Source organism: Gallinula chloropus, assembly GCF_964237585.1.
Source record: "Gallinula chloropus genome assembly, chromosome: 9".
In the NCBI taxonomy this organism is placed as follows: domain Eukaryota; kingdom Metazoa; phylum Chordata; class Aves; order Gruiformes; family Rallidae; genus Gallinula; species Gallinula chloropus.
This window is the reverse complement of record NC_140094.1, coordinates 11,992,608-12,013,683: the sequence shown is the minus strand read 5'-3', so window position 1 is coordinate 12,013,683 and position 21,076 is coordinate 11,992,608. Positions and strand designations below refer to the sequence as shown.

At 49.2% G+C, this 21,076-nt stretch overlaps 1 protein-coding gene across 4 annotated transcripts in view; it reads right to left on the bottom strand.

The window, feature by feature from the left end:
* NTRK3 (neurotrophic receptor tyrosine kinase 3) overlaps positions 1-21,076 on the bottom strand; it is a 212,273-nt gene that overhangs the window by 166,531 nt on the left and 24,666 nt on the right. For all 4 annotated transcript variants that reach the window (XM_084267860.1, XM_084267859.1, XM_084267861.1 and 1 more), the window contains exons 2-3: positions 11,425-11,499; positions 9,958-10,029 (exon numbers count right to left, since the gene is read on the bottom strand). In XM_084267860.1, coding sequence (XP_084123986.1) covers positions 9,958-10,029; positions 11,425-11,499 — 147 coding nt within the window. The remainder of the gene's footprint in view (positions 1-9,957; positions 10,030-11,424; positions 11,500-21,076) is intronic.

The window sequence follows — 21,076 nt, the reverse complement described above, 5'->3', positions numbered from 1 at the left end:
TTAAAAAACCCCAGCACATCCCTGGAACGAAACCCACCTTTACAGCAAATAAATAAATGTCTTCTGCTGCTTACTATCGTTAAAACTTCTGTGGCTTGACACTTCACTAAATTATAGATAAAAGGAAAAGTGGTCTTCCTGGGCTCAGAGAAGCAGACTGCTGCCAAGGAGCTGTGTTTACACCAGCTAATGAAAAGAAAGCCTGCCATTAGCCTACAGCACTCGCCCCACTTCGGCGGAGAGCAGAGCTACCTGCACCGACAGCACAAGGGGCCTGTGAGCAGCAACTGGGCACCATGAGGGACCAGAGCTGGGGAGCACACACGGGTGGTAGGCTGGCATGGGGAGGTGCACACGTGGGGAATATGGGGACCAAAGGGACCCCACTGTCAGCCAGTGGAGATGGCAGCTGCCACCTCCCATGCTGAGCAGAGGCTCCTGGCCACAGCAGGAGGTGAGGCTGACGTGCTCCAGCTATGCTTCATCAAACGGCAAGAAAAACACTCAGCCTAGGAGACAGACAGCATCAAGCAGGGAGCTGCCTCACACCAGGCTGCTGCTTCCCTCCAGGGGCTCGTGGGGTGGGGATGGGGAGCAGGGAGGCAGAAGATGCCTGGAGCACACCTAAGTGTGGGCTTTTGGGCTCCTGTTTGCAGCAGCTGAGCACACAGGGAGGAGTAATAGTCTGAGCAGAGACCTGCCTGCAGCTCCACCTGAGCTGGGGTGTGATGTGCCTCATTACAGCCCCAGGCACACATGCCTCAGGGAACTGTTGGTAGCAATACAGTCCAGCAAAGCAGGCTTGTTACAGTCCTCACTTAAAAACATTTTTCTGCTTTTGGGGTGGTTACGTCTCTGGCAACCAGTTCTGCCAAAAAACACAAGAATGTCTGGACACATCAGTCACATTTTTCCTGTTCTTCTCAATACATGATGTACTTAAAAAGGAGGAGTATCTTTCACCCAGCCTTTATCTTCAAATATTGGTCACTGTGAGGAATATTTTCATATTAAAAGACTAATCACTGTGAAGCACTGAGTGCTTCAGACTGCAGCAGGCATTCCTTCATTATTCTGAGACAGCAAATTACCCACAATTATCAACATGCACAACTGGATACAACAAACACTTAGCCAAAGCCCACGGGTTGCGGTTACAGTGAGGTTGGACAGCAGGTCTCCTAGAGAACTACTCATGTGAGAAACCCACAGACAGCAGCAGGGCAGCGATGCTGTAAGGTGGCTCCATTCACACTGCAGAACAAAGCCTGGAGGCACCTGTCAAACAGGCATCTCAGCAGACTGGCTTCACGGCAGGAGAGAGGGAAGAATAGAGGTGCTCCTGACAGCAAAACCAGGCTGGTCACCTCTCAGGTGCCAGGTATGCACAGCCACTGCCCTTGGGGTGCTTCGCTGGGGCTCAAAGGGACTGAGGTCATTCCAAGAGAAGGACAAAGAAGGCAGGGGCTGCATGCAGGGAGGCCAAGCTGCACACTGGGGCTGAGCAAGAAGCAGGGAAGCTGGGAGGCTTCAGTGCAGACAGGAAGCCTGGGTCAGAGGCCAGGCTGCAAGCAGAGGGCCAAGAGGCCTGGGGATAAGACTAGAAGCCAGGGTCCATGCTGCAGGCAGGGTGGCTTGTTCCAGGCTTCAGGCAGAGAGGTCAGAGCTGGTAGGGCAGCAGGGAAGCCCAGCTGCAGGCAGAGGAGATGGGAGGCTGGGGAACTGCGTTGGGAGCAGGAAGGTGGAAGCCAGGAGGTGGAAGGCAGAGGTGGAAGGCAGAGAAGCCCAGCCACAGCCAGGAAAGCCGGACCTGGGCTGCAGACTGGCAACGCTCAGCCCCCGGCAGCGAGGGCGGACCGGGCTGGGGTCTCGGAGGCTGGTGGTGCGGGCGGGGCCGGCCGGAGGCTGCGGGCTCTGTCCGTGGTGCTGAAACGCGGCCCCGCGGGGCGCAGGTGCCGGCCACGGCCCAGCCCACGGGACACCCCAACCTTCATGGGAATTAGTCTTTTCATCTGAAAACGTACCTCACAGTGACCCATATTTTAAGATAAAGGAGTATCTTTAACCCAGCCTTTTAGTACATCATGTACTGAGAAGAACAGGGACACCCATGGGCACCAGCAGAGCCAGCCTGGGAATGGCCACATGTGTCCCCATGCATGCTGGAGGGCTGGGGATGTGAAACACGCTCATTCAGTCCCTAGCAAGCCTACACGGTCACCCACAGCTCCCAGGGAAGACAAAGCTCAGGCTCTTACAGCAGCCTTGCTAATATCCTGGGGTCTCTCATATCTGACATAATTCACAGCTCGTCCCTTCACAAATACAAATGAGGGGAGGGGGGTTGTGGGAAACTCCATGCCTCCACCCGTTTTTCCTAATAAAATTTTATAATTCCAATAAAACACACGACTGCCTAACTTATGACATTTAAATTCTTGCCTAGTCACACACCATCATGAATTAATGTCCCATCATTCATGCCCTGTCGTATCTTATTGCTCAAATAACATATGATTTTAATGTTTCTATTTTTCTGCCCTGGTGCTTATTGCCTGTACATCAAAAAGGCAAAACCAGCCCTGGAATCATACCATCACTAAATTGGTATCATGGAAAGAAAAATCCCAGGTGAGGCAACTTGTGTGGTCACTGAACTTTCACTCATCCTGCCATGATTGTTCCCTCTCTCCCCCAGCAGCATTCAAGGAGGCTTCTGTGTCCTCAGGTCCCTCTTGGAGATGTCCTCCTGCCTGTACAGCATCTCTCAGGCTGGCACAGGCAGCTAAGACATGCCCTGTGCCACATCTAATTAACTGAGCCACAGGGTTTGGGGAGCAAGCAAAAGGGACAGCCAGGGGCTGTTTATGGAGTATCTTCATGCTGCAGTGACCTCAAAAGCCTACAAATAAGATCCAGTCCTTGCTATGCCCAGATCCCCAGAAATCAGCTCTTTGCATGCTGCTGGTGATCCGAGAGATGTAGTGAGCTTCAACCAAGACAAAACCGTACCTTGTCTTCAGGACCTCATCATCAGAGAGGAATGCTTGGCCTCTCTTTGAGCTGAAGCTCACAAGACATCCATCAGGCTGTTGTTGCACAGCAAGGACTATGTCACAGAGGATGGGCCTCCCTCAAAGGCTCCAACTTGTCTCAAGTTCACATTTTATCCCAATCCTAAAGCAAGGTGTGTAAAGAGACTCAAACACACACCCCACCTCCTGTGCAGGAACGGCCTCATTCAAAACATCCCCAGCATTGTCTGCAGACTTTTTTAAAGAGGCAATAGGGAAAACCAGGACCTTTGCAAAACCCCAGTTGCCTGGTTCACAGGTCTGCCAAAAGACAATTGATCAAAATTCAGAGAGGGAAATAAGCCTCACAGGCACACAACACAGCTGGAAGGAACATCTCAATACTTCAAAGGAAAGAGGAGAAAAAGCCACAACAGAATCATGAGAGCCTAGGTACCAGAGTGATAGGTATAACACAAGAATCTGAGCAGGCAACAAATACTTGTGATAGCATTATTAACTCATCTTACTTTGCAACAGCAACCCACTATTCAAGTCCAGGCTTCACTGGAAACCATACAAGGTGTTAATGCTGCAAATACATCAAATAAAAGCAGAGAAAGCAAATGCTCTTATTCCAGGTTTTCAGATGGGGAATTGAGGCAGGGCAAGTCTTGCCACAAGGTGTTTGAGCTAGAAACTTTCTCTTTCTCAGGTCCCACTAGAGTACATAAGTCAAACTCCCCACTCCTCCTCCTATTACAACACAATAAACTCTCTCTCCACAGCAGAGTGAAGCAGCCTGCAGTCAGGAATTAGGTATCCAGCCCTCAATGCAGGTCAAATGATTTTGACCCAGCCTGAGGAAAGCCACGGTCCTGCAGGGAACTGGTCTCTCCTCTGGCCTCATGCACAATGGCTGGTACAACACAGAACCTACCTCTGAGGAAAAAGGAATAGCTGCAGTTAACTGTTTATCAGTCACCTGCGGAAATGACTGGGAATAAACATGACATCAAATCACTGCTGCTGATTAGCATATCAGCAAGGACCTACACTACATTGGCATCCAGGGGACAGAGCAGATGGGGAGCAGAACAGGAAAGTTTATGGAAGCAGAGGAGGTGTACCACTGTTTATTTTAGTGACTGTGCTAGAAGCACGCCCAGCATTTTATAGAGGAACTGGAGACACATGGAGGAAAATGCTTCCCTGAATAAATCACAGCACAGAGATTTGCTCCTAGAAGGAGCTGAAGCAGGAACATCCTTAGAGCAGAAATGGGATCAAAGGGCATCCAAGCTGCCTGCTGGAGATGGGATCGTAAGGGAACATCCACCTAACAGAAATTAAAGGCTGTTTAAATCTCTTCTTATTTTGTCTGTATTACTCACAGGGAAGTTAAATTCCTATTTAGTCGTTTGCAAAAGCAAAGTAAAGCACACTAAACTATCAAGGAGGTGGTTTAGGTAAATGCATTTTACTTCATCCTCCCAGTGAGCTAAGCACTCACATACAGTCATCCACTGTGCCCCAGCTGACACACACAGACTTGTTAGGCTGCACAGACTCAAGAATATAGATGGGGAATCAAGAGCAATTAACACATGACAGTTTGGGTTAGGAAGACACTGCCAGGATGGGTATGACAGCAGTGCAGCAATCAAAGGACAAAGCACGTAGAAATCATCAGGAAGGAGGAGGAAGGGTAATAGGACATCCAGAATCAAGTGGAGGGTTGCAGGCAGTCACAGAGCCTGGAGCTGGTTACAGCAGGAGAGCAAGAGAGAGGATTTAACCCTGCTTGGTAGACATGAATGGCTCTTTCAGAGCACAGCAATATATCATTAACCACAAAGCAGGAGAAAACTACCCTCAAGCTATGACTGAGAGTGAACAGTTATATACTTGCAATAATTCAGCACCTGATATTTTGTTTATTTCCTTATTTGGTGTAAGACCTCAATCAAGCTCCCAAACATGCAAAGGAGGAGAAGCTTGCCAGCCTTGCAAGATGGTTGCCTGCAGCCCTTTGAAAGCAGATGGGCTTCAGTTGTTGGAGGACCTTGAGTATTGTCCTGCAACAGCCCTGAAGAGAGCAGAGAGCCACTCACCAACCTTGGGCTGCCTCAGTCACCTCAATTTTCAAGAGATGCAGCCTAGTTCAATTCCTAACAAAGCCTCAAGCCATAACACATCTCTGGGAATTCCATATGAAAGATACAACCTACATCCAATACCAGGGTACGAGTTCACGTGACACTGCACGACTCCCAGGAACCCTACCAGAGCAGTCTGAATGCGGCCAGGGCATTGGGTCCATCCTTGTGTCATGCAGCACCCTGTAATTGTTGGGTCAGTAAGGTACTCTGTGTTATCACCAGGTGTGAGTATAATTGACTATTACTGTTCTACTTCCACAGTGATTTTGTCAGTAAACTGTCTTTATCCCAACCCACGGAGGCTCTGGCTGCGTCTCCTCTGGGAGTGAGTGAGTGGTGTGTGGTACTCAGCCACTGCTTGGGGCTGAACCACCAAACACACCAGGTAAAGCAGGTCCCTGTACATTCCTGCCAGGATCACATAAATAAAAAAGCCTGTGGAGCACAAGGTGATCTGAACACACCATACCAAAAAAACAGTTATGCTGAGGGACTCCAAGGTCTCCATCTTTAAGACCCTTAGGTAAAGACTGGAAGAGAAAGCTTGATCCTCAACCCCATCCTTGCTCTGGCAGGCAACACTGAGAGAGCTCTTTGACATGAGCTGTGTCTTGGCCAGCCCACAAACCAATTTAAAGCACATATAAAACTCCAGAAGACAGTTAAAGAAGAGCCTCTGAATGCAGACAGAAATGGTAATTATTAATTTTCTACACAGAAATCTGACTACTTAAGCCTTATTTAAAAGTGTGCCTGTCTCCATAATTACACAGCCTTAATTTGTTTTCTTTACTACACAATAAATAAGGTGTGCACAATTACTCTCTGCAAATACAAGGCAGTGCATCCTGACTGGCTGGCTGAGTACGCAGCAGCCAGGAAAGCATTTAGAAGGAATCAGTCTCTTAAGTACTCGCTTCCGAGTACAGTGGGATACAGGCACTGCAAACATCAACTTGTCTGGCTCTAGGCACAACCTACTAGGAGCCTACTCTTACATGTGTAGCTCTACTGTCCCACAGCCAGTGAAGGCTGGACACTTCAGCCAGCAGCAAACAAGTCCTGTCCTTCCCAGTGCACTGTGAAGTTCTCCTGCTCACTTCCTAACACCTCATGATGACTGTGATAATGTTGTACTATTCCCCACAAGGCGCTACTAGTACCTCTCTTGCCATTACTCTGTTTTCATGGTACGTGTAGGAACTTGATAGAGGATTTGAGTTGTGAGGATATCAAGTTCAAATAAACCTGCCACATTCCAGTGTCATTAGGAGAAGGACACACAAGACTTTTTTCAATAAACTATACTAAACAAGATGACATAATAAATATGTAAGGCATCTGAATATACATCTCAAATTTAGGAACCTACTTAGGTTTTATGCCAACACCAAACAATCCTATGTTCACCTGCTAATGGTAACTTCCTTGGCTACAAAAAACTTACACAGCCTAGACCTGCTGGTTCTCCAGAACCACCCCTCTAATAGCCAAAGAGCTGTCAAAGCTGCACAGAAATAGGATCAGGAACCCACCAATGCAACTTTACCCAGCAAGATGTTCTCCAGAGCAAAGGCACAAAAAGAGATATTGGCTGACATCCAGTTTGGAGACTCACATCCATCTCAATTCAACATTCAGCCAGTACCTGCTCTGGAAGATGTCACTTGCCTCAGCCCAGTCACCAACAGAAGAGGTAGATTCACATCACAAAAGCCACTGTTATAGATATACTGCCTCTGTAGGTAGGCTTCACAGCACTGACAATCAGACAAGACACAGATCCCTAACTCCTCTCACAAGGAGAAGGGAGAGGGATCCAAAGCTATTTCTAGATCCACACCTCAGGCTCCCAATCACCCACCACTCCCTCCGCTGATTAGATTGCCCTCAGGCCCCTCACACTTGGGCAGCTAATTTCAAACCTTACAGGACAAGTGTGACCCTGCCAGGCTGCACTCTGGAGCACTTTCAGGTCTACCACTCAGGCTGAAAACCCCTTCCTGGCTTTCTCCCCTTTCCTCCCTGACTCTGTGATGGGGAAGCAGGGGGAGAAAACAAGCCAAACCTCATCCAGAACCATTATCTTAAACAAACCCCCACAAACCTGAACTCCCGCAATTAGAGCTGGGATAAGTGATCTGCTTGTGATTGCACAGCTGGGGTCTGAAGACAAGTGCGTGCACTGAGGAAGGGCCAGAAATAGAAGTTGCTGGGAGAAAACAGAGCTATCTGGCCCATCTGAGAGGAGGAAACCTTGATGAAAGGCACTGAGGGAAAAAACCAAGCTCATTTCAGCAGCATTTCAAGTGGGGAAAAATGCCTCCTGCTGCTAAGACCCAGTCTGCAGCTGCCTTCCCCCCACCCCCTGCAAAGATGCAGCCCAGGGTCCCCATTGCCCCATGCCAGCCACCCCAGGCAGTGAAACCTCTCTGTCTTTTATTAGACACATTTACTCTCTATTGACTCATCTCCACCTCCAACTAGGCAAACAGCCAGCAAAGGAGCAGGAAAACCAGGGCGGCAGCAGTAACACATAGCAGCAACTCAGCACACCATCCCCACACCCATCCAGCTGCAAGGGGAATGGGACAGTACCCCTCACTCCTGTCAGCTACCGTACCTGCTTACAGCAGCCCAAGACTTACAGCAGAGTGACATTTCTATTAATCCTTTCATCCCTGGCTCCTACGTGCAGCAGCTGTAGAAAATGTCAGGCCCTCTGCGAGCCAAGCTCCCCAGGAGGCAGCAGCTGCCGAACAGCCAAGGACGTACCCCAACGTGCTTGGGTAGTGCTGCGGCCACAGAGGGAACTTCAAGTAAAGGGAGTAAAAAAAATCCTCTGGAGCCATTGTGGTGCCCACATCATGGGGAGAGACACCCAGGAAAAGCAGACTGGCTGTGAGGGATCAACGGCACCATGGCTTGAGAGGATCTGGGGTGCAGGAGAGAGCCACTATCCCTGCAAGCACCAGGTCTCCGTCCCCAGATACCCAGCATCCACCATGGAGGACATCCACCTTGCAAACCTCCACCCTGCTGGGTCCCAGGAACAGCATCAAAAACCACCGACAAACACTAACCAAATAATATACTTACTTGCCTCGAGCTTCAAAAGGCAAGGAAAGAGAGATGTTAAGAACATGATCAATCTTACATGGTCCAAGCAGTAAACAAACACATATTTCATCATCACATACCAACCTTAACTCTTGACACAAGATGGATGTAGGTTGCCTTTTTCCCCCCCCCAATCTCAAAAGTAATCTCAAAAGACAAAAACAAACACTTCTGGAAAAAGCAGCAACAGCTGCATGTGGACACATTAATGACACATTCAGCCTCGAAACAAGCACATGTGGCCTTCTAAACTCCTGCGATATCCAAACTAATTTCATCAGGAATCAAATACTGCTCATTTTACCTGCTAGAAACATAAACAGCAACTGCACAACTGACAAACCTCCTCCCCCCAAAAATCAATTGGGAGATACTCAGAGAGAACCCTTTGCGGTGACAAACAACTACAGAAAACACAAAAAACCCACAACAAATCAAAATAACAAAGCACAGAAATCAGGAAAATCCCAGTGGTCAGCATTAAGAAGGGTTTATGATGACAAAATAAGCACTTCTTTAAACTCAAAAAGGCTTCATGCTTGTTCACCATGCCCTTAAACTATGCATGCCCTTTGGTACTGCAGATCTCATATTTAGCAAGTACTTTACCGTAACTTAGCAACTGTAACTGGTTTTCCAAAAAGGAAGCTTTTGGGGTTTTCAGTTCACATCATTTCCAAGCAGACATCAAAAGACAAATCTATCCTACTCTGCAGGTCGCATCCATCTCCCTCTGCCAGGAACATGTCCATATCGATGGCCACATGCATCTGCAGACTCAAATGGGTGAGTGCTACAGCCATTTTTCATGGAAGAAGCCACTAGCACTCATTTCCAAAGAGCAGCAATACACACACTCTCCATCCAGCCCACCAGCTCATGTCCAAGTCCAGTGGCTTCCCACCAACCCCTTTTCACCTTCTATATCTATACTGGAGCTGAGAGGGGTTTGATCTCTGACACAGTCACTTTGATGAGATATTTCAAGCCCACGTAGTAGCTTGCATACTGGCCTGAAATTCAGACTTTTCTTTATTGCCTTGGGAAAAGCAAATGCTTATTTAGTAAAGAAATCAGAGCCCTTGGACTCCAGGATGGTGGAATTCTCTAGGACACCATACCCAATGACTAACAGTGCCCCTGAAGCTGGACACTTGTGCAGCGTCTCAGATAATAGGGCTCCAACACAAAACATCCCTACCCCAAGCCCACTGCAGATGTCAATTCAAGTAGTCAATAATTAGGAACAGAGGTGGCAGCCCCACGCTCCAGGATTTGTGCTAGAAAAGCACCCTTTGGTTAAAAAGCTAATGAGCAGGGCAGGCTCCAGCCACTCCCCAAACTCTGCAGAAAGATATGTACAACCACCACTGCAAGGCTGCTAACGATGCAGGCGCTCGTTAGGGTGGCAATCAAAGCCAGGCCAGTTATTAGACACTGAAACCCATCAGCTACCCAGCAGGAGCTCACCCCATCCTGCTTCAGGGCCCATTTCACTTCTCGACGCCTTCGCTTTTCCTCCTCCCCACCTTTACCAACTCTCCCTCCCTTTTCCCCACCAGCATCCCCTTTCCTCCCACTGCTCTCCCCACCAGGCACTCTGGGGGATGGCCTTTCTGCAGGGAAGGAGGGAACAGGGCGCAGGAGGGGATGGCACTCACATGTAGCGCAGGTGAGGGTTCTTGGCAAAGGCGCGTGGCTGGATGTTTCGTAGTCCTGAGTTCCTGATTGTCCTGCAAAGAGATGCAGAAGGGCAGCAACGGAGTCAAGGCAAAAAAAAACCCCGCTCTAAAACCCCACATTCAGCACCTGAGGTGTGCTGGGAGCCCTCCACTCCCCTCCCAGGAGGCATATCTCTCCCCAGACAGCCTCTAGGAGTTGCAAGCGAAGAGGAAATTGGGCCTTTCAGCTTCATCTGATACGGTGACAGCACAGGCTCGGCACAGAGCAGCTGCTGGGCAAGACTCTTCCTCCACACCCAAATGGGCTTGCTGGGGTGGCACAGAGCATTACCTGCTTCTCTCCTCTTCCTCTAAAAGCAGGGCTGCCTGCTCCCACAGCAAACCTAACCCCCAGCACTGCCACCTTCCTTCCCTCAAACCCTTCTGCTTGCTGCTCTGTTAAGGAGGGGAAAGCATTTTGCATAGGGAGTTCGGGATATTGAAGGGGGAATCCTCTTGGCACCCTGTTTTGGAGAAACTCTATTAGAACTACGGCCAGGATTTACCATTATCTCCTGCAAACAAATGTATGCCCAGCTCCACTGTTGCTCTCTTGGTTGAGATGAGAACAGCAGGCAGCCTGCTTACAGGGTGTGCATCTGTGTGTGCGAGAAGTACAGCTTGCTGGGGTTTGGTTACTGAGCGTGCAGCAACACACACTTCTCCTCCAGCCTGCACTCAAGCTGTACCTAATGCAAAGCTCCCAGTGAAACATTAGCAGAGTCTCTGATTAACCCTGAGCAACACCGTACAGCTCACACAAGCAGCACCCTGGGTGCTCCCAGCTCCAGGAGGAGGAATTAAGAGCAGTAATAAGGTGGAATACTGATTATATATACTTATGTGGTATAAGGAATTAAGGTGGTATACTGATTTGGCCAGGCTTCCCAAGCGCCTGGCAAGGCACTTCAATACCACAGACCTCTGCTTCCCCTCCATCACACTCGCAGCTGGCCTCCCCCAGTGCTTGGACGGTTGGACAGGGAGATGCAATTCCCTTCTCATGCAGCACCACAGGGATGACAACTGCACTAAATGAGGACCCACAGCCCAGCAGTGAAGGATCGGTGGAGACAGCTGGAAGTTTGCATTGTGGGACTGAAATGAGTCAGAACAACACACAAGCCCAGAACCAGAACAGCGGGGGAGAAGAGAGGTCAGGGCTGATGTGTGTTGACAGAGCTGTCAGGAACTAGCAATCTTCCTTCCTGCAGACCCAGCAAGGACCAAAAAGCACTTCATCTCCATTTACAGAGTCTCATGGCAAAATACAGCAGAGCCAGTAGCTTAAACAAGCTCTGAACACCGTGGCGTGGAGACTGCAGATGGAGGGAAGCCCCAGCTCTTTGCTGGAAAGAAGGGGCCGCCCAGTGTTGTTCTCCTCCCCGAAACGCAGGACATACTCACAGCCTCTGGAGTCCTGTGTACAGCTCCATGTCGACAGCATTCAATGTCTGCAAGTTCTTCCAGTTCTCTATGTGTCTGCAGAGAAGAAAGGACAGCTCAGCTGTGGCACAACCAAATAGTCGCTCTGCCCGTGCAGGGGATGGTACACAGCATCATTCTGTTTCCCAGACGTTTGGGAAAGCCACATGATGTCTTTACACACAGTTTCAGGTATGGAACGTGCAATTGAGGCATCAAACATCCCTGTTGCCCAAGTCATTGCCCATCTCCACACCTCGCCACCTTTCACAGTGAAACAACGACATCCCATGAACAGAACGAAAGCAAGTAAAAGCTCTCAACAATATTTTAGGGTCTAAATGAAGAAAGCAACTCATATTCATCCAGTCTCTTACTGAGGTGGACAAACAAGATCCTAGACTTTGCTATCTGGAAGTGCTGCTGGCAGGAGAGCACCAAACTTGGTTTGGAAATCGTGCCTTTATTATAAATTCCACAGTCGCCCGGGGCGCTCTGGCAGGTATGTTATAGAGAACAAAAACAGAAATAGATCTGTCACCACAGGATCGTTACTCAGTAAATATTAGAGCTGGGAGAAGGTGACAGATCGACAGCCCCAGAGAACAGGGTCCCCTGTTATCAGCAGCACAGGAGTGATGATGGCAGCAGCGTGGCTGGCTGCGGCCAAGGGCCTTTGGTAACAAGCAGCAATGCTGCATGTGGGGGAGGAGCTGGGTCCTCACCACCCCAGGCAGTCCTTGGCCTATTCAGCTTCTCTCCTAGACTGAACTTAGACACCCTTCCACCAGAAAGCACATTTTCAAGAAGGTAAATGCTGGGGAGCTGCTGAAGGTGGTCTTCTCTCAAAGTGAGCTGAGTGGGAAAAACATTTGTCTGGTCCCCTTGGACATTATGTAAAAGCCCAACCTCAGAGTTTATTAAACACACGCACCCCTGCTCACATCAGCCCTGATGCAATGGTTGGCTTTGGGATCAGTCCTGGAGAGTGGGAACGTTTCCAAGTGATGCAAGGTTGGGGTGATAAGCCAACACTAAGAACCGTCACTTCTAGGCAAGAAAGTTGCAGAACCCCATGTGATGGTCCAGAGGGTAAGCAGAAGACCTTTGACCACTTCCAGAGCAGTCACAGGGGCCATATGTTCGTCCTCCAGCACTCACTATGCCTTGTGCTTGCACAAGAATGGATGAATTAGCACGACAGAAGTATGTGGACCTATGAGAGCCATATCCCAAACACCACCCAGATCAAGAAAGGAACATGCAAAGCCTGGACTAAACCTAAACATATTTCTCTGCTTTTACTATACAGGTCCAAAAAAAGCAGAGACTCACAAAAGTCACCTCTGCTTTCCACATGTTCCATAATTGTCTGCACACCCCAAGGGGTTAGCGTAAGGACACAGCAGCATAAGCTCCCAACCGGCTGCTGCATGACAGCGTAAGTTATGGTTCATCCTCAATGACCTGCTCATCGGCTTGGATTGCCTGTGTCCCAGACAGAATGAGAAACAGGACATTATTACAGCCATTTCGTATTCCCTGCAAACACTTGCAGAATAAAAACACAGACTAGGAGGCGTCAGTCAAGGGATCCAACTGCTCACAAACTCTTCTGAGACAAGGTAACACTGCAAGTTCAGGTCCTGGGACACAAGATTGCAGGACTGAGCAAGGCTAGAAACCTGAGTTCAAGACATTTCCCACCCATAACCCAAATAAGAGGGTCCTCTAAGAGAAAGAAAGGACATGGGAAAGAGCAGGAATGGAATTGTGTGGGTTTACCACCAGGGCATGCTGGAGCTACAGCATCTGAGCAATGACCTTCGGGGAGGGATGGAGCAGCCCCAAGCCAAGAGCTATGGAGCAACCACAGCTGGGAAGGAGGCATTGGCCAGATTGGCTCTTGTTTTATTGATTGAGTTTGCTAAAAAAAAAAGTCAAGGCTATTTTTGACCTGACACTCAAAGCCATGTGGGCAGCATTCAAGAAGAGGCAGAAAAAGACCTGAGCTTGTTCCCAGTGACATGCAGTGTCAGGATTTTCTGATGACAGCACTGGGGTATGGGGATCTTCCCTTCCCCCCTCCAGAAGTGACATTACACTAGACTGCAAATACAACTCCACAATGTGTGTCCCAGCCTCCCAAACGAAGCCCATGAGCTTCCTGAGCCAATAAGCTTTGCGTGTCTATGTCAAATAACATACCAACACCCATAAAGGGAGAGACAAGAGAAGCAACAGTGGAAATAAATGCATCCACACACTTACATATACATACATATAATCCCCCAGCCCAGCAGCTGCTTTATGTAGACTGCAATACAGGGAAACAGCATCATCTTGAATTAGGTGCACAGGTCAGCAAGGGACTTTGAGTCCTTTAAGCTACACAGACACTTCCCTTCTCAGGGACTCACAGAAATGGCTTTTTGCCTTTTTCCTCCAATTTGTCAACTTAGCAGGAGTTGCACCCTTGATCCTAGAAGTGGCAAATCAGTCTTGGTTCACAGGCACCCCAAAGATAAACCAGAAAAACCATTTTCTTTTCTCTATTGCTTTGGAAAGAATAACATAAAACTTTGCACTGGCTGAGCCTGCCTGAATCCACTTTAAAAAAAAAAAAAAACCCAAACAACCAACAAAACATAACAAAAACCCAGCAACAGAAATGCATCTTTCTCTGAAAGCCCAAGGAGTCAAGCTGTGATTGCAAAATTGGCAGTGGCTGCACAGGAAAGCAAACCAACCAAGCAAAGAAACTCCACCTTTAAAACTTAAGTTCCTCTTTATGTCCTTTAGTATCTCAACTAGTTTTCCCTCTTCCAGGGTTTTACTTGCCTTAGGAATCTTACATTCTGCCAATTTTGTCAAAGACTGAGACCTTCCCTTCTCCTCTGCCTCAGTTCATTAACCTGGCAGGAACATGGGTGGCAGCTTCATGCCAAATACAGGTGTGACAACTCCCAGCTCAGCCCCAGACTCAGCAGTCAGGCATTGAGGTATGAATTACAGTCAGTGGTTACTCCCTTCTCCCCACAAACATCTCTAAGTACATATTCCTGTGACGTTCCTCAGTTATTACTAAAGGTAAGTTGCTCTTCTGCAAGACACAATAGCTTCAAGACCAAGCCACACTTCACAAACCCTGAAGTGCTCACCATGTACACATCCACCTGGACTCATTTCCAACTTCTAACCAAGGCCATGTGAGACACAGCGCTGACACAGATAAGATTGCTCATGCTTGGGGTTTTTTTAGGGGGGTTGGTGGGGAGAGAGAAGGGTTGTTTCACCTCTCTCACACTTCGTGTCTGTTTGCAGGGTCTTGCCGGTCCCGGTCTTGCAGTGCAGAGCTGCCTTTACACCATCCTTTTTACAGACCACTCAGTCCACCTTAGGAGTACCTAGAGCTTTGTCCTCCCAACTCATACTGAAATGCCACGCTACAACTCTCCTGCTCTTCTCAGTTCTCACTCACAAGTATTTTACATCCATTTTCTCCTGTGTCAACGCTGTCTCTGCTTAAACAGCTCCTTTCCTTTCCCAGCATTTCCTCTTCCCTGCTTTGCAAGCGAGCACCAGACCCACCCAGCGATCGTAAGTTACTCGAGGGCAGCTCTTCTACAGCAGCACGTCTGTACCGAGCAGTGAAGTGCAAGGCAAATTGTCTCAAGTGCCCTGAAGAGATAGTAACTCAAGTCCCAGAAGTGATGCAGATGCATCGCTCAGGCAGAATCCTGCTGGCGAGGTTATTTGGCTGCTGGTTTCAGGCACGGCACAACTGACGTTCACGCTTCGTGACCTAGGCAAGAAGGACCACTGTGATAGACACTAATAGAAAATGGCTATTTTCTTCATCATCCTGAGTCCCTTTTTGTGAACAAGGGTGACTAACAAAGGGAACAGTCCCCAGGTCTCACTTGTGCAGCAGCATGAACAACTCCCCAGGTACACTGGAAACCACCACAGATCACATCGGTCTTTCTCACAGCCCCATCAGCATGGTGGCTTGTTTTCACCCCATAACTGAGCATTGCTCCAGGCATTCCTATTCACCAGGTTGTTTCCAACCGGCATGATTTCCTAGCTGGCAGCAAAAGCCCCTGTTACGCCCACATTCGCATTCATCCCTCTTTACGTCATAGAGTCTCTCTTGGTTTTGCTGCTGCAGCTCTTCCCCTCGTCCATCCTCATCCTACTCTGTGCTCCCACAGCCCCAGCACCGTGCCAGCAGCAAAGCCCGTGAGCATGTTCCTGCCTTTTGTGCCAGTGTCCTCAACAAAGCAGGAGCCATCCTCACCTCCAAGGAACTTCAGCAATTACCTCCTCTTTCAACACTTCCCACCACCACTTCTTTACCCTTTCTCTTCACATACAACAGCTGGGTTATACTGTGTCTTCTCCTGAAAGATCCTAAGCGGTTTAACACAAGCATCATATTAACTTCTCATTATGAAGTCATCTGTTTTCAGAGGAAAGCTAACTTTAAGCTACATTTTATCTCAGCCTCAATGCACCTACAGCCATGCCCTCAAAACTTGTTAAAAGCCTTGTAGGCCACTGAAGTCAGACTGACGGTCAATCCAGAGAGTGGGTTCTGTGTCCCAGTTCACAGTGAACTCGTGAAGCTGTGTTTGCCAGCTCTACAGCTCACAGGCATCACATCTCACCCCCAGATCCCAAAGCACTGCACGAAGCCAGGAGATGGGTGTCCTTGTCCCTGCGTCACACAGATGCAGAGGGACCCCAGCAATTTTGTTGACCCTGTGGTCACTGAGTCACAGGATTTGGGTGGTCTCCAGAAGTGCCAGGAGCTTGCCACACTCGCTGGAAGGTGATCAGTGGCCACTATACCAAGGGGAACAGTTCCCATTAGTTACCCGAAAGGACACCATGTGAGAAGCTGTTTGACAACCCAGGCTGGTGTCACCTTCCTGAGGCCACACAGCAAGCCTGCAGAGCTCCACATGCTCCTTGCTGCACTGGCCCTGGGCTGGAAGGGGAGATAAGAACATCCACTGGGATCTATACACAACCAGGCTCATTTCGTCCCACACATGCACAGCAGAGGTGAAAAACAGCCTCTTATGCCAATTTACCAAGTGATTAGCTTGAGGCTACTTAATGTGCCTGGCCTTCCTTCACCCTCCTCATACAACAAGGATAATATTTATCTAATCTCTCTCAGCTTTTCAAGCGCTGCGGTCAATAGCTAAAAAAGGCACTCGATAAGCGCCAAGTATTATATAGCATGTGTACACACACGCTACCCAAATCTATATCTAGCCCAGACTGGAGGAGAGTGACTTTTCATCAGGATGCCATCAGCTCCATTCACTGCCAGAGCAGATGACACATCTCTGTTAGGGCCATGCCATGCAAGTGCCACCGCTTGTGTTTGGATGCTGGGCAGCGAATAAATTGCACACCGGCAAGCAGACAGCACCTTGACACACACACACAGTTATTTATTACAATACATTACATTATAATACATACATATATGAAAGCCAAGCAGAGCATTTGACTCCTCTCTCTTGTAGGGCAACAGGGAAATTGATTCGTCACCCAGGCATATTACACCTCGCCATCCAGACAGGAGCATTAGCTTTCAATTACCTGGTATGTTTAGCATTATAAACAAACCTCCTGGCACGCCAGCGTTGGATTGCAGGGAAGAAAGAGGGGAAAGATGTCTCTTTAAACCCCTTGACCAGTAAGACCTGTCTCCTGCAAGCAGAGGTGCTGCAGGTGTTGATGAGATGCCTTGGATGCCAGGAAGCCCACAGCACTGGGGTAGGTCCCACACACACCCCGGGGCTAAGTACCACCTCGATAAGGACTGGCAGCTCCTTTTGTCCATCCCTCACACCCCACGAAGGGCTGACGAAGCCATAAAGGCATCAGCCATCTTTCACAGTATTATAAGGCACTTATCACATACATTTAATAAGCAGAGGCATGAAGGACTTGATTTCCTCGATATGGAAGTTATAAAAGTGAATTGGGAGCTGAGCATTAAAGGCAAGTGCAGCTGAATAAAGACTTATGAGGGCAATATTTTCCCCATTTAAAGCATGGGCTTCCCCTTCCCAAAAGCACACAGAAAAGTCACCCAATGGCAGGCAGCTTGCATTGTTAAGAATAACTTGAGATCAGTGGGAAAAGGGTGGGGGGGAATAAACAAATCCAGCTTTGCAGAAATAATTATGAACCCACCCCTATAGTATAATGGCAATTCATCAAGGTAGCGATCATAAAACCACCACTGCAACACAGTTTCCTCTGCACTAACAGATCCACTTCTCTTGCTGAAGCCACGTAGGGGTACGTGGGTGCCATGGAGGACATGAGGGGGATGTACCCTGTCCCCCATGCCATCAGCCTGGCCACAATCCAAGCCACCCCCTCCAGAAAGGCTGGGCAAAGGAAAAAGCCCCAAACCTTGTCTGGCTGGGGAGAGCGTGAGAATGCTACAGCCACATACCCATCATCACAGTGTGGCGTCTGAACAGTCTTCCCCCACGCACCACAATCAACTCGGAGAGCACCAGCCATTCAGAAGATGCCTGGACACCCTTGCAGGACATCTTTCAGATCAGCCCAGACAAGCTTCACACTCACCCCAACAGCATCTGCCTGGCCACAGGCTGGCTTGAAGCAACCATTAGGCACAGAAGAGCTGCTGCAGCTGCACTACCTAACAGAACCAACATAAAAAACACCCCACCCTACTGTGGAAGAGACCCTGAGAAACAACTTTAAGGTCTGCTGAAGTACATGCTTTTTCCAGGCACTGCAATTAAGCGATGCTTCCTGACACCCATAAGGATACACATGAGCTTTACCTAAAGGAGAGAAGGAAAGTACCTACATTTAAAAAAAATCAGACAGGAGTGCCAAGATGAGCAGGACCTCACCCCTTAGTCTCATGTCCTTGAGGACAAAAGCATTCTCAGGCACAGTGTGCCCTGCCTCCATGTTTGTGCATTCACCTGTTTTGCTTGAAAGATCTCTGCAAACCTCCAGCACAGCCCCAAGGCAGCCACCACATCCCACACCAGAAGCTGGTGACTTATGGAGCAGAGAGCATTCCTTCCAAGGACAATGTGTCAGTATTACTACGGGACAGGGGACTGCCTGGTCCCAGCACGGACAGACTGCTGCAGCACATGGGAAGCAGTATCTTCCTGTTATAGCACACTACATCCAAGGCTTTTCAGTGCAGGAAGAGTTATGCCCAGCCACTTGCTTTCAGAACAGGAGAAATAAGTGCATGTGGGATGGCAGAGCTGAAGAAGTGCTGTGGGCAGCAGTGCAACTGCCATCACAACAAATACCCTCCTTAATTTCCCATCACTATTACTCAGCTATTGCCAGGGGAAACCAGCCCTGGGGTCCTGAGTAAGAGCTGATGTGTCCAAAAATCACCTGACTGCTGAAAAAGCTTCATTTATCAGAGAAAAGCAACAGTGCAAAAGCATCAGGAAGAAAATCCCAGGGACTGCAGCATCTCCTGCACAGGAGACAGGGAGGGAGGGATGGATGGACAGACACAACATGGTACAGGGCCCTTGAACCCCTCTATATGCAAGCTGGGTTCCTGGCTCAGCTCCAGTTCCCTGCCCACCTCCTTGGCACCTCCCAGCTGCTGCAGGCTCTCTCCCCACCTCTTTCTTATGTACTGCCAATCACTGTCTGACCCCTGCACAGTCTTTGCCACTAACCAGAAGTCAAAGAGCACACAATGGGATGAGCAGTTTGGTCCTGCAGACATGGACACAAATACATGAATGCAACTGCCTTGGGGTGACGAGTCAGTAAGATCAAGAGCTCAGCCCCCGCCTGCAACATCAGTCATAGCTTGCTCCCCTTTTCTCTTGAGCAGCAGACTCAAAAATGACGATACTTCCCTAAAAGAGCATTTGTTCCATTACTCACAGGCAGGGCAGCCAGCAGAGCCAGTCCCCTGTGCCCAGAGAGCTGCTTCCTACAACTAGACATAGACCTGGGGTACACGGAGCAAAGGATCCTGCTCAGGATTGCTAACATCAACCTGCACATGTCTAATCACACCTCATCTTCACAGCAGCCATGCAGCTGGTGAGGACAAAAGGGCAATCCAAGGGGAGAATCAACCCCCCCCCACACACACACACACACACACACCAACCTAATTCCCCTGGGAGTTTTGCACTGAGCACCACAAGGTGAGGCAGCACCTTTTGCTTTACAGGGTGCTGGAGACCAGCTCCCATTTTCAAGCAGCTCCCCAGGCACCTGCCATGCCAAAGGAAAGGATGCTTTTATCAATAGGATTTCATACGCTGTGAGAGCCAACAGCATGCAGCGTTTTGTGGTCTTTAAAGATCAAACGGCATTTTATAGAGGAAGCTGCACCCCGGTCAAAATCGGCTTCAGTAATCACATTCTGCCTTTATTAAACCCTCCCTGCAACTTCAAACTGGAGGTCAGATCCCCTCACACTCCCATCTCTCAGCAGGTCTGGAGCTTTTCAGAAATTAAAACATATATAAATATCAATCCATACGGGCAGACGGAGCTGCCAAGCTCTGCTCCAAAGGCAGCTGCCATTCTCTCCCAGAGAACACAGTGCCTACACACATTCACAAGACAATGAGATGCACTAAAGGTGTGGGATCAGTAGGGGTCATCTTGGCAGGATTTGTTTGGGGTACAGAGAGGTGCCAAAGAGCACGTGGTGGAAAGGAATCCTCAAAAAGGCACAGGCCTTTGGCTGTGGGCAAGGTGATGCCCTGATAGACCGTATTAGCTCAGCTAGGACCCAAAAGGAGCTCTGCCAGCCACATGCATCCATTGCACTTCACGCTGTGCTTGAAGACAGGAAAATAGATGGAGGAGGAAAAGGAGAAAATAAAGTCTCCCACAAACTGGCTGTTACTGTGATATAGAGCACTGGGAATGAGGAGGCAGGAGCGAGAGCAGACGTGAGAGCTGAGGATGCACAAGCACCATGGCAGGAGGGGGCTGCAGTCCCTAATCCAGACCTGCCGCCTCTCCTGGCCCTGCCTGCTGCCACCCACCCACACAAACCCACAAGCACGCTTTCTAAAGCCACACACTCCATGGGAGTCAAATTTTTACATCCACACCAGCTTCATCCCAGCTCCCAAAGTAACTGCACGTTAGCAGGCAGATCCTTCCCACTGCTCCCATGCCTGGATCCCAAAAGCAAGATGGAAACCAGAGCTCGGAGCTGCAGGTGCCAAAGGGTCCCTCTGCTTCCACATGGTTATAGCTATTTAGCAGCCAAGTTCAGCAGCCTCCCTCAGTCCCCCACCCCACTTTACCCTCCTCCACAGCTCCACCACTCCCACAACACAGCTCATCCCATTTCCAGCTTTCCCACACACTCTGAACACCGGGAAAGCCGCTGCCCAAGCAAAGGGAGGGGAGAGCCAATCTTTCTTGGATTCATATCCCGCTCCCACGAAGCATTTGTTTTCCCAAATGGCTCCCAAGGAGCCTGAACTTTGATCCACCAGCATTTTGGCTCCTCAGATGTTTGTGAGGCTCGAACAAGCGGGCAGCAATGCCCAGCTGGGCTGGCCGCAGGCCAGGCTCCCAGCCGCTCCGCTCAGGACAGTCA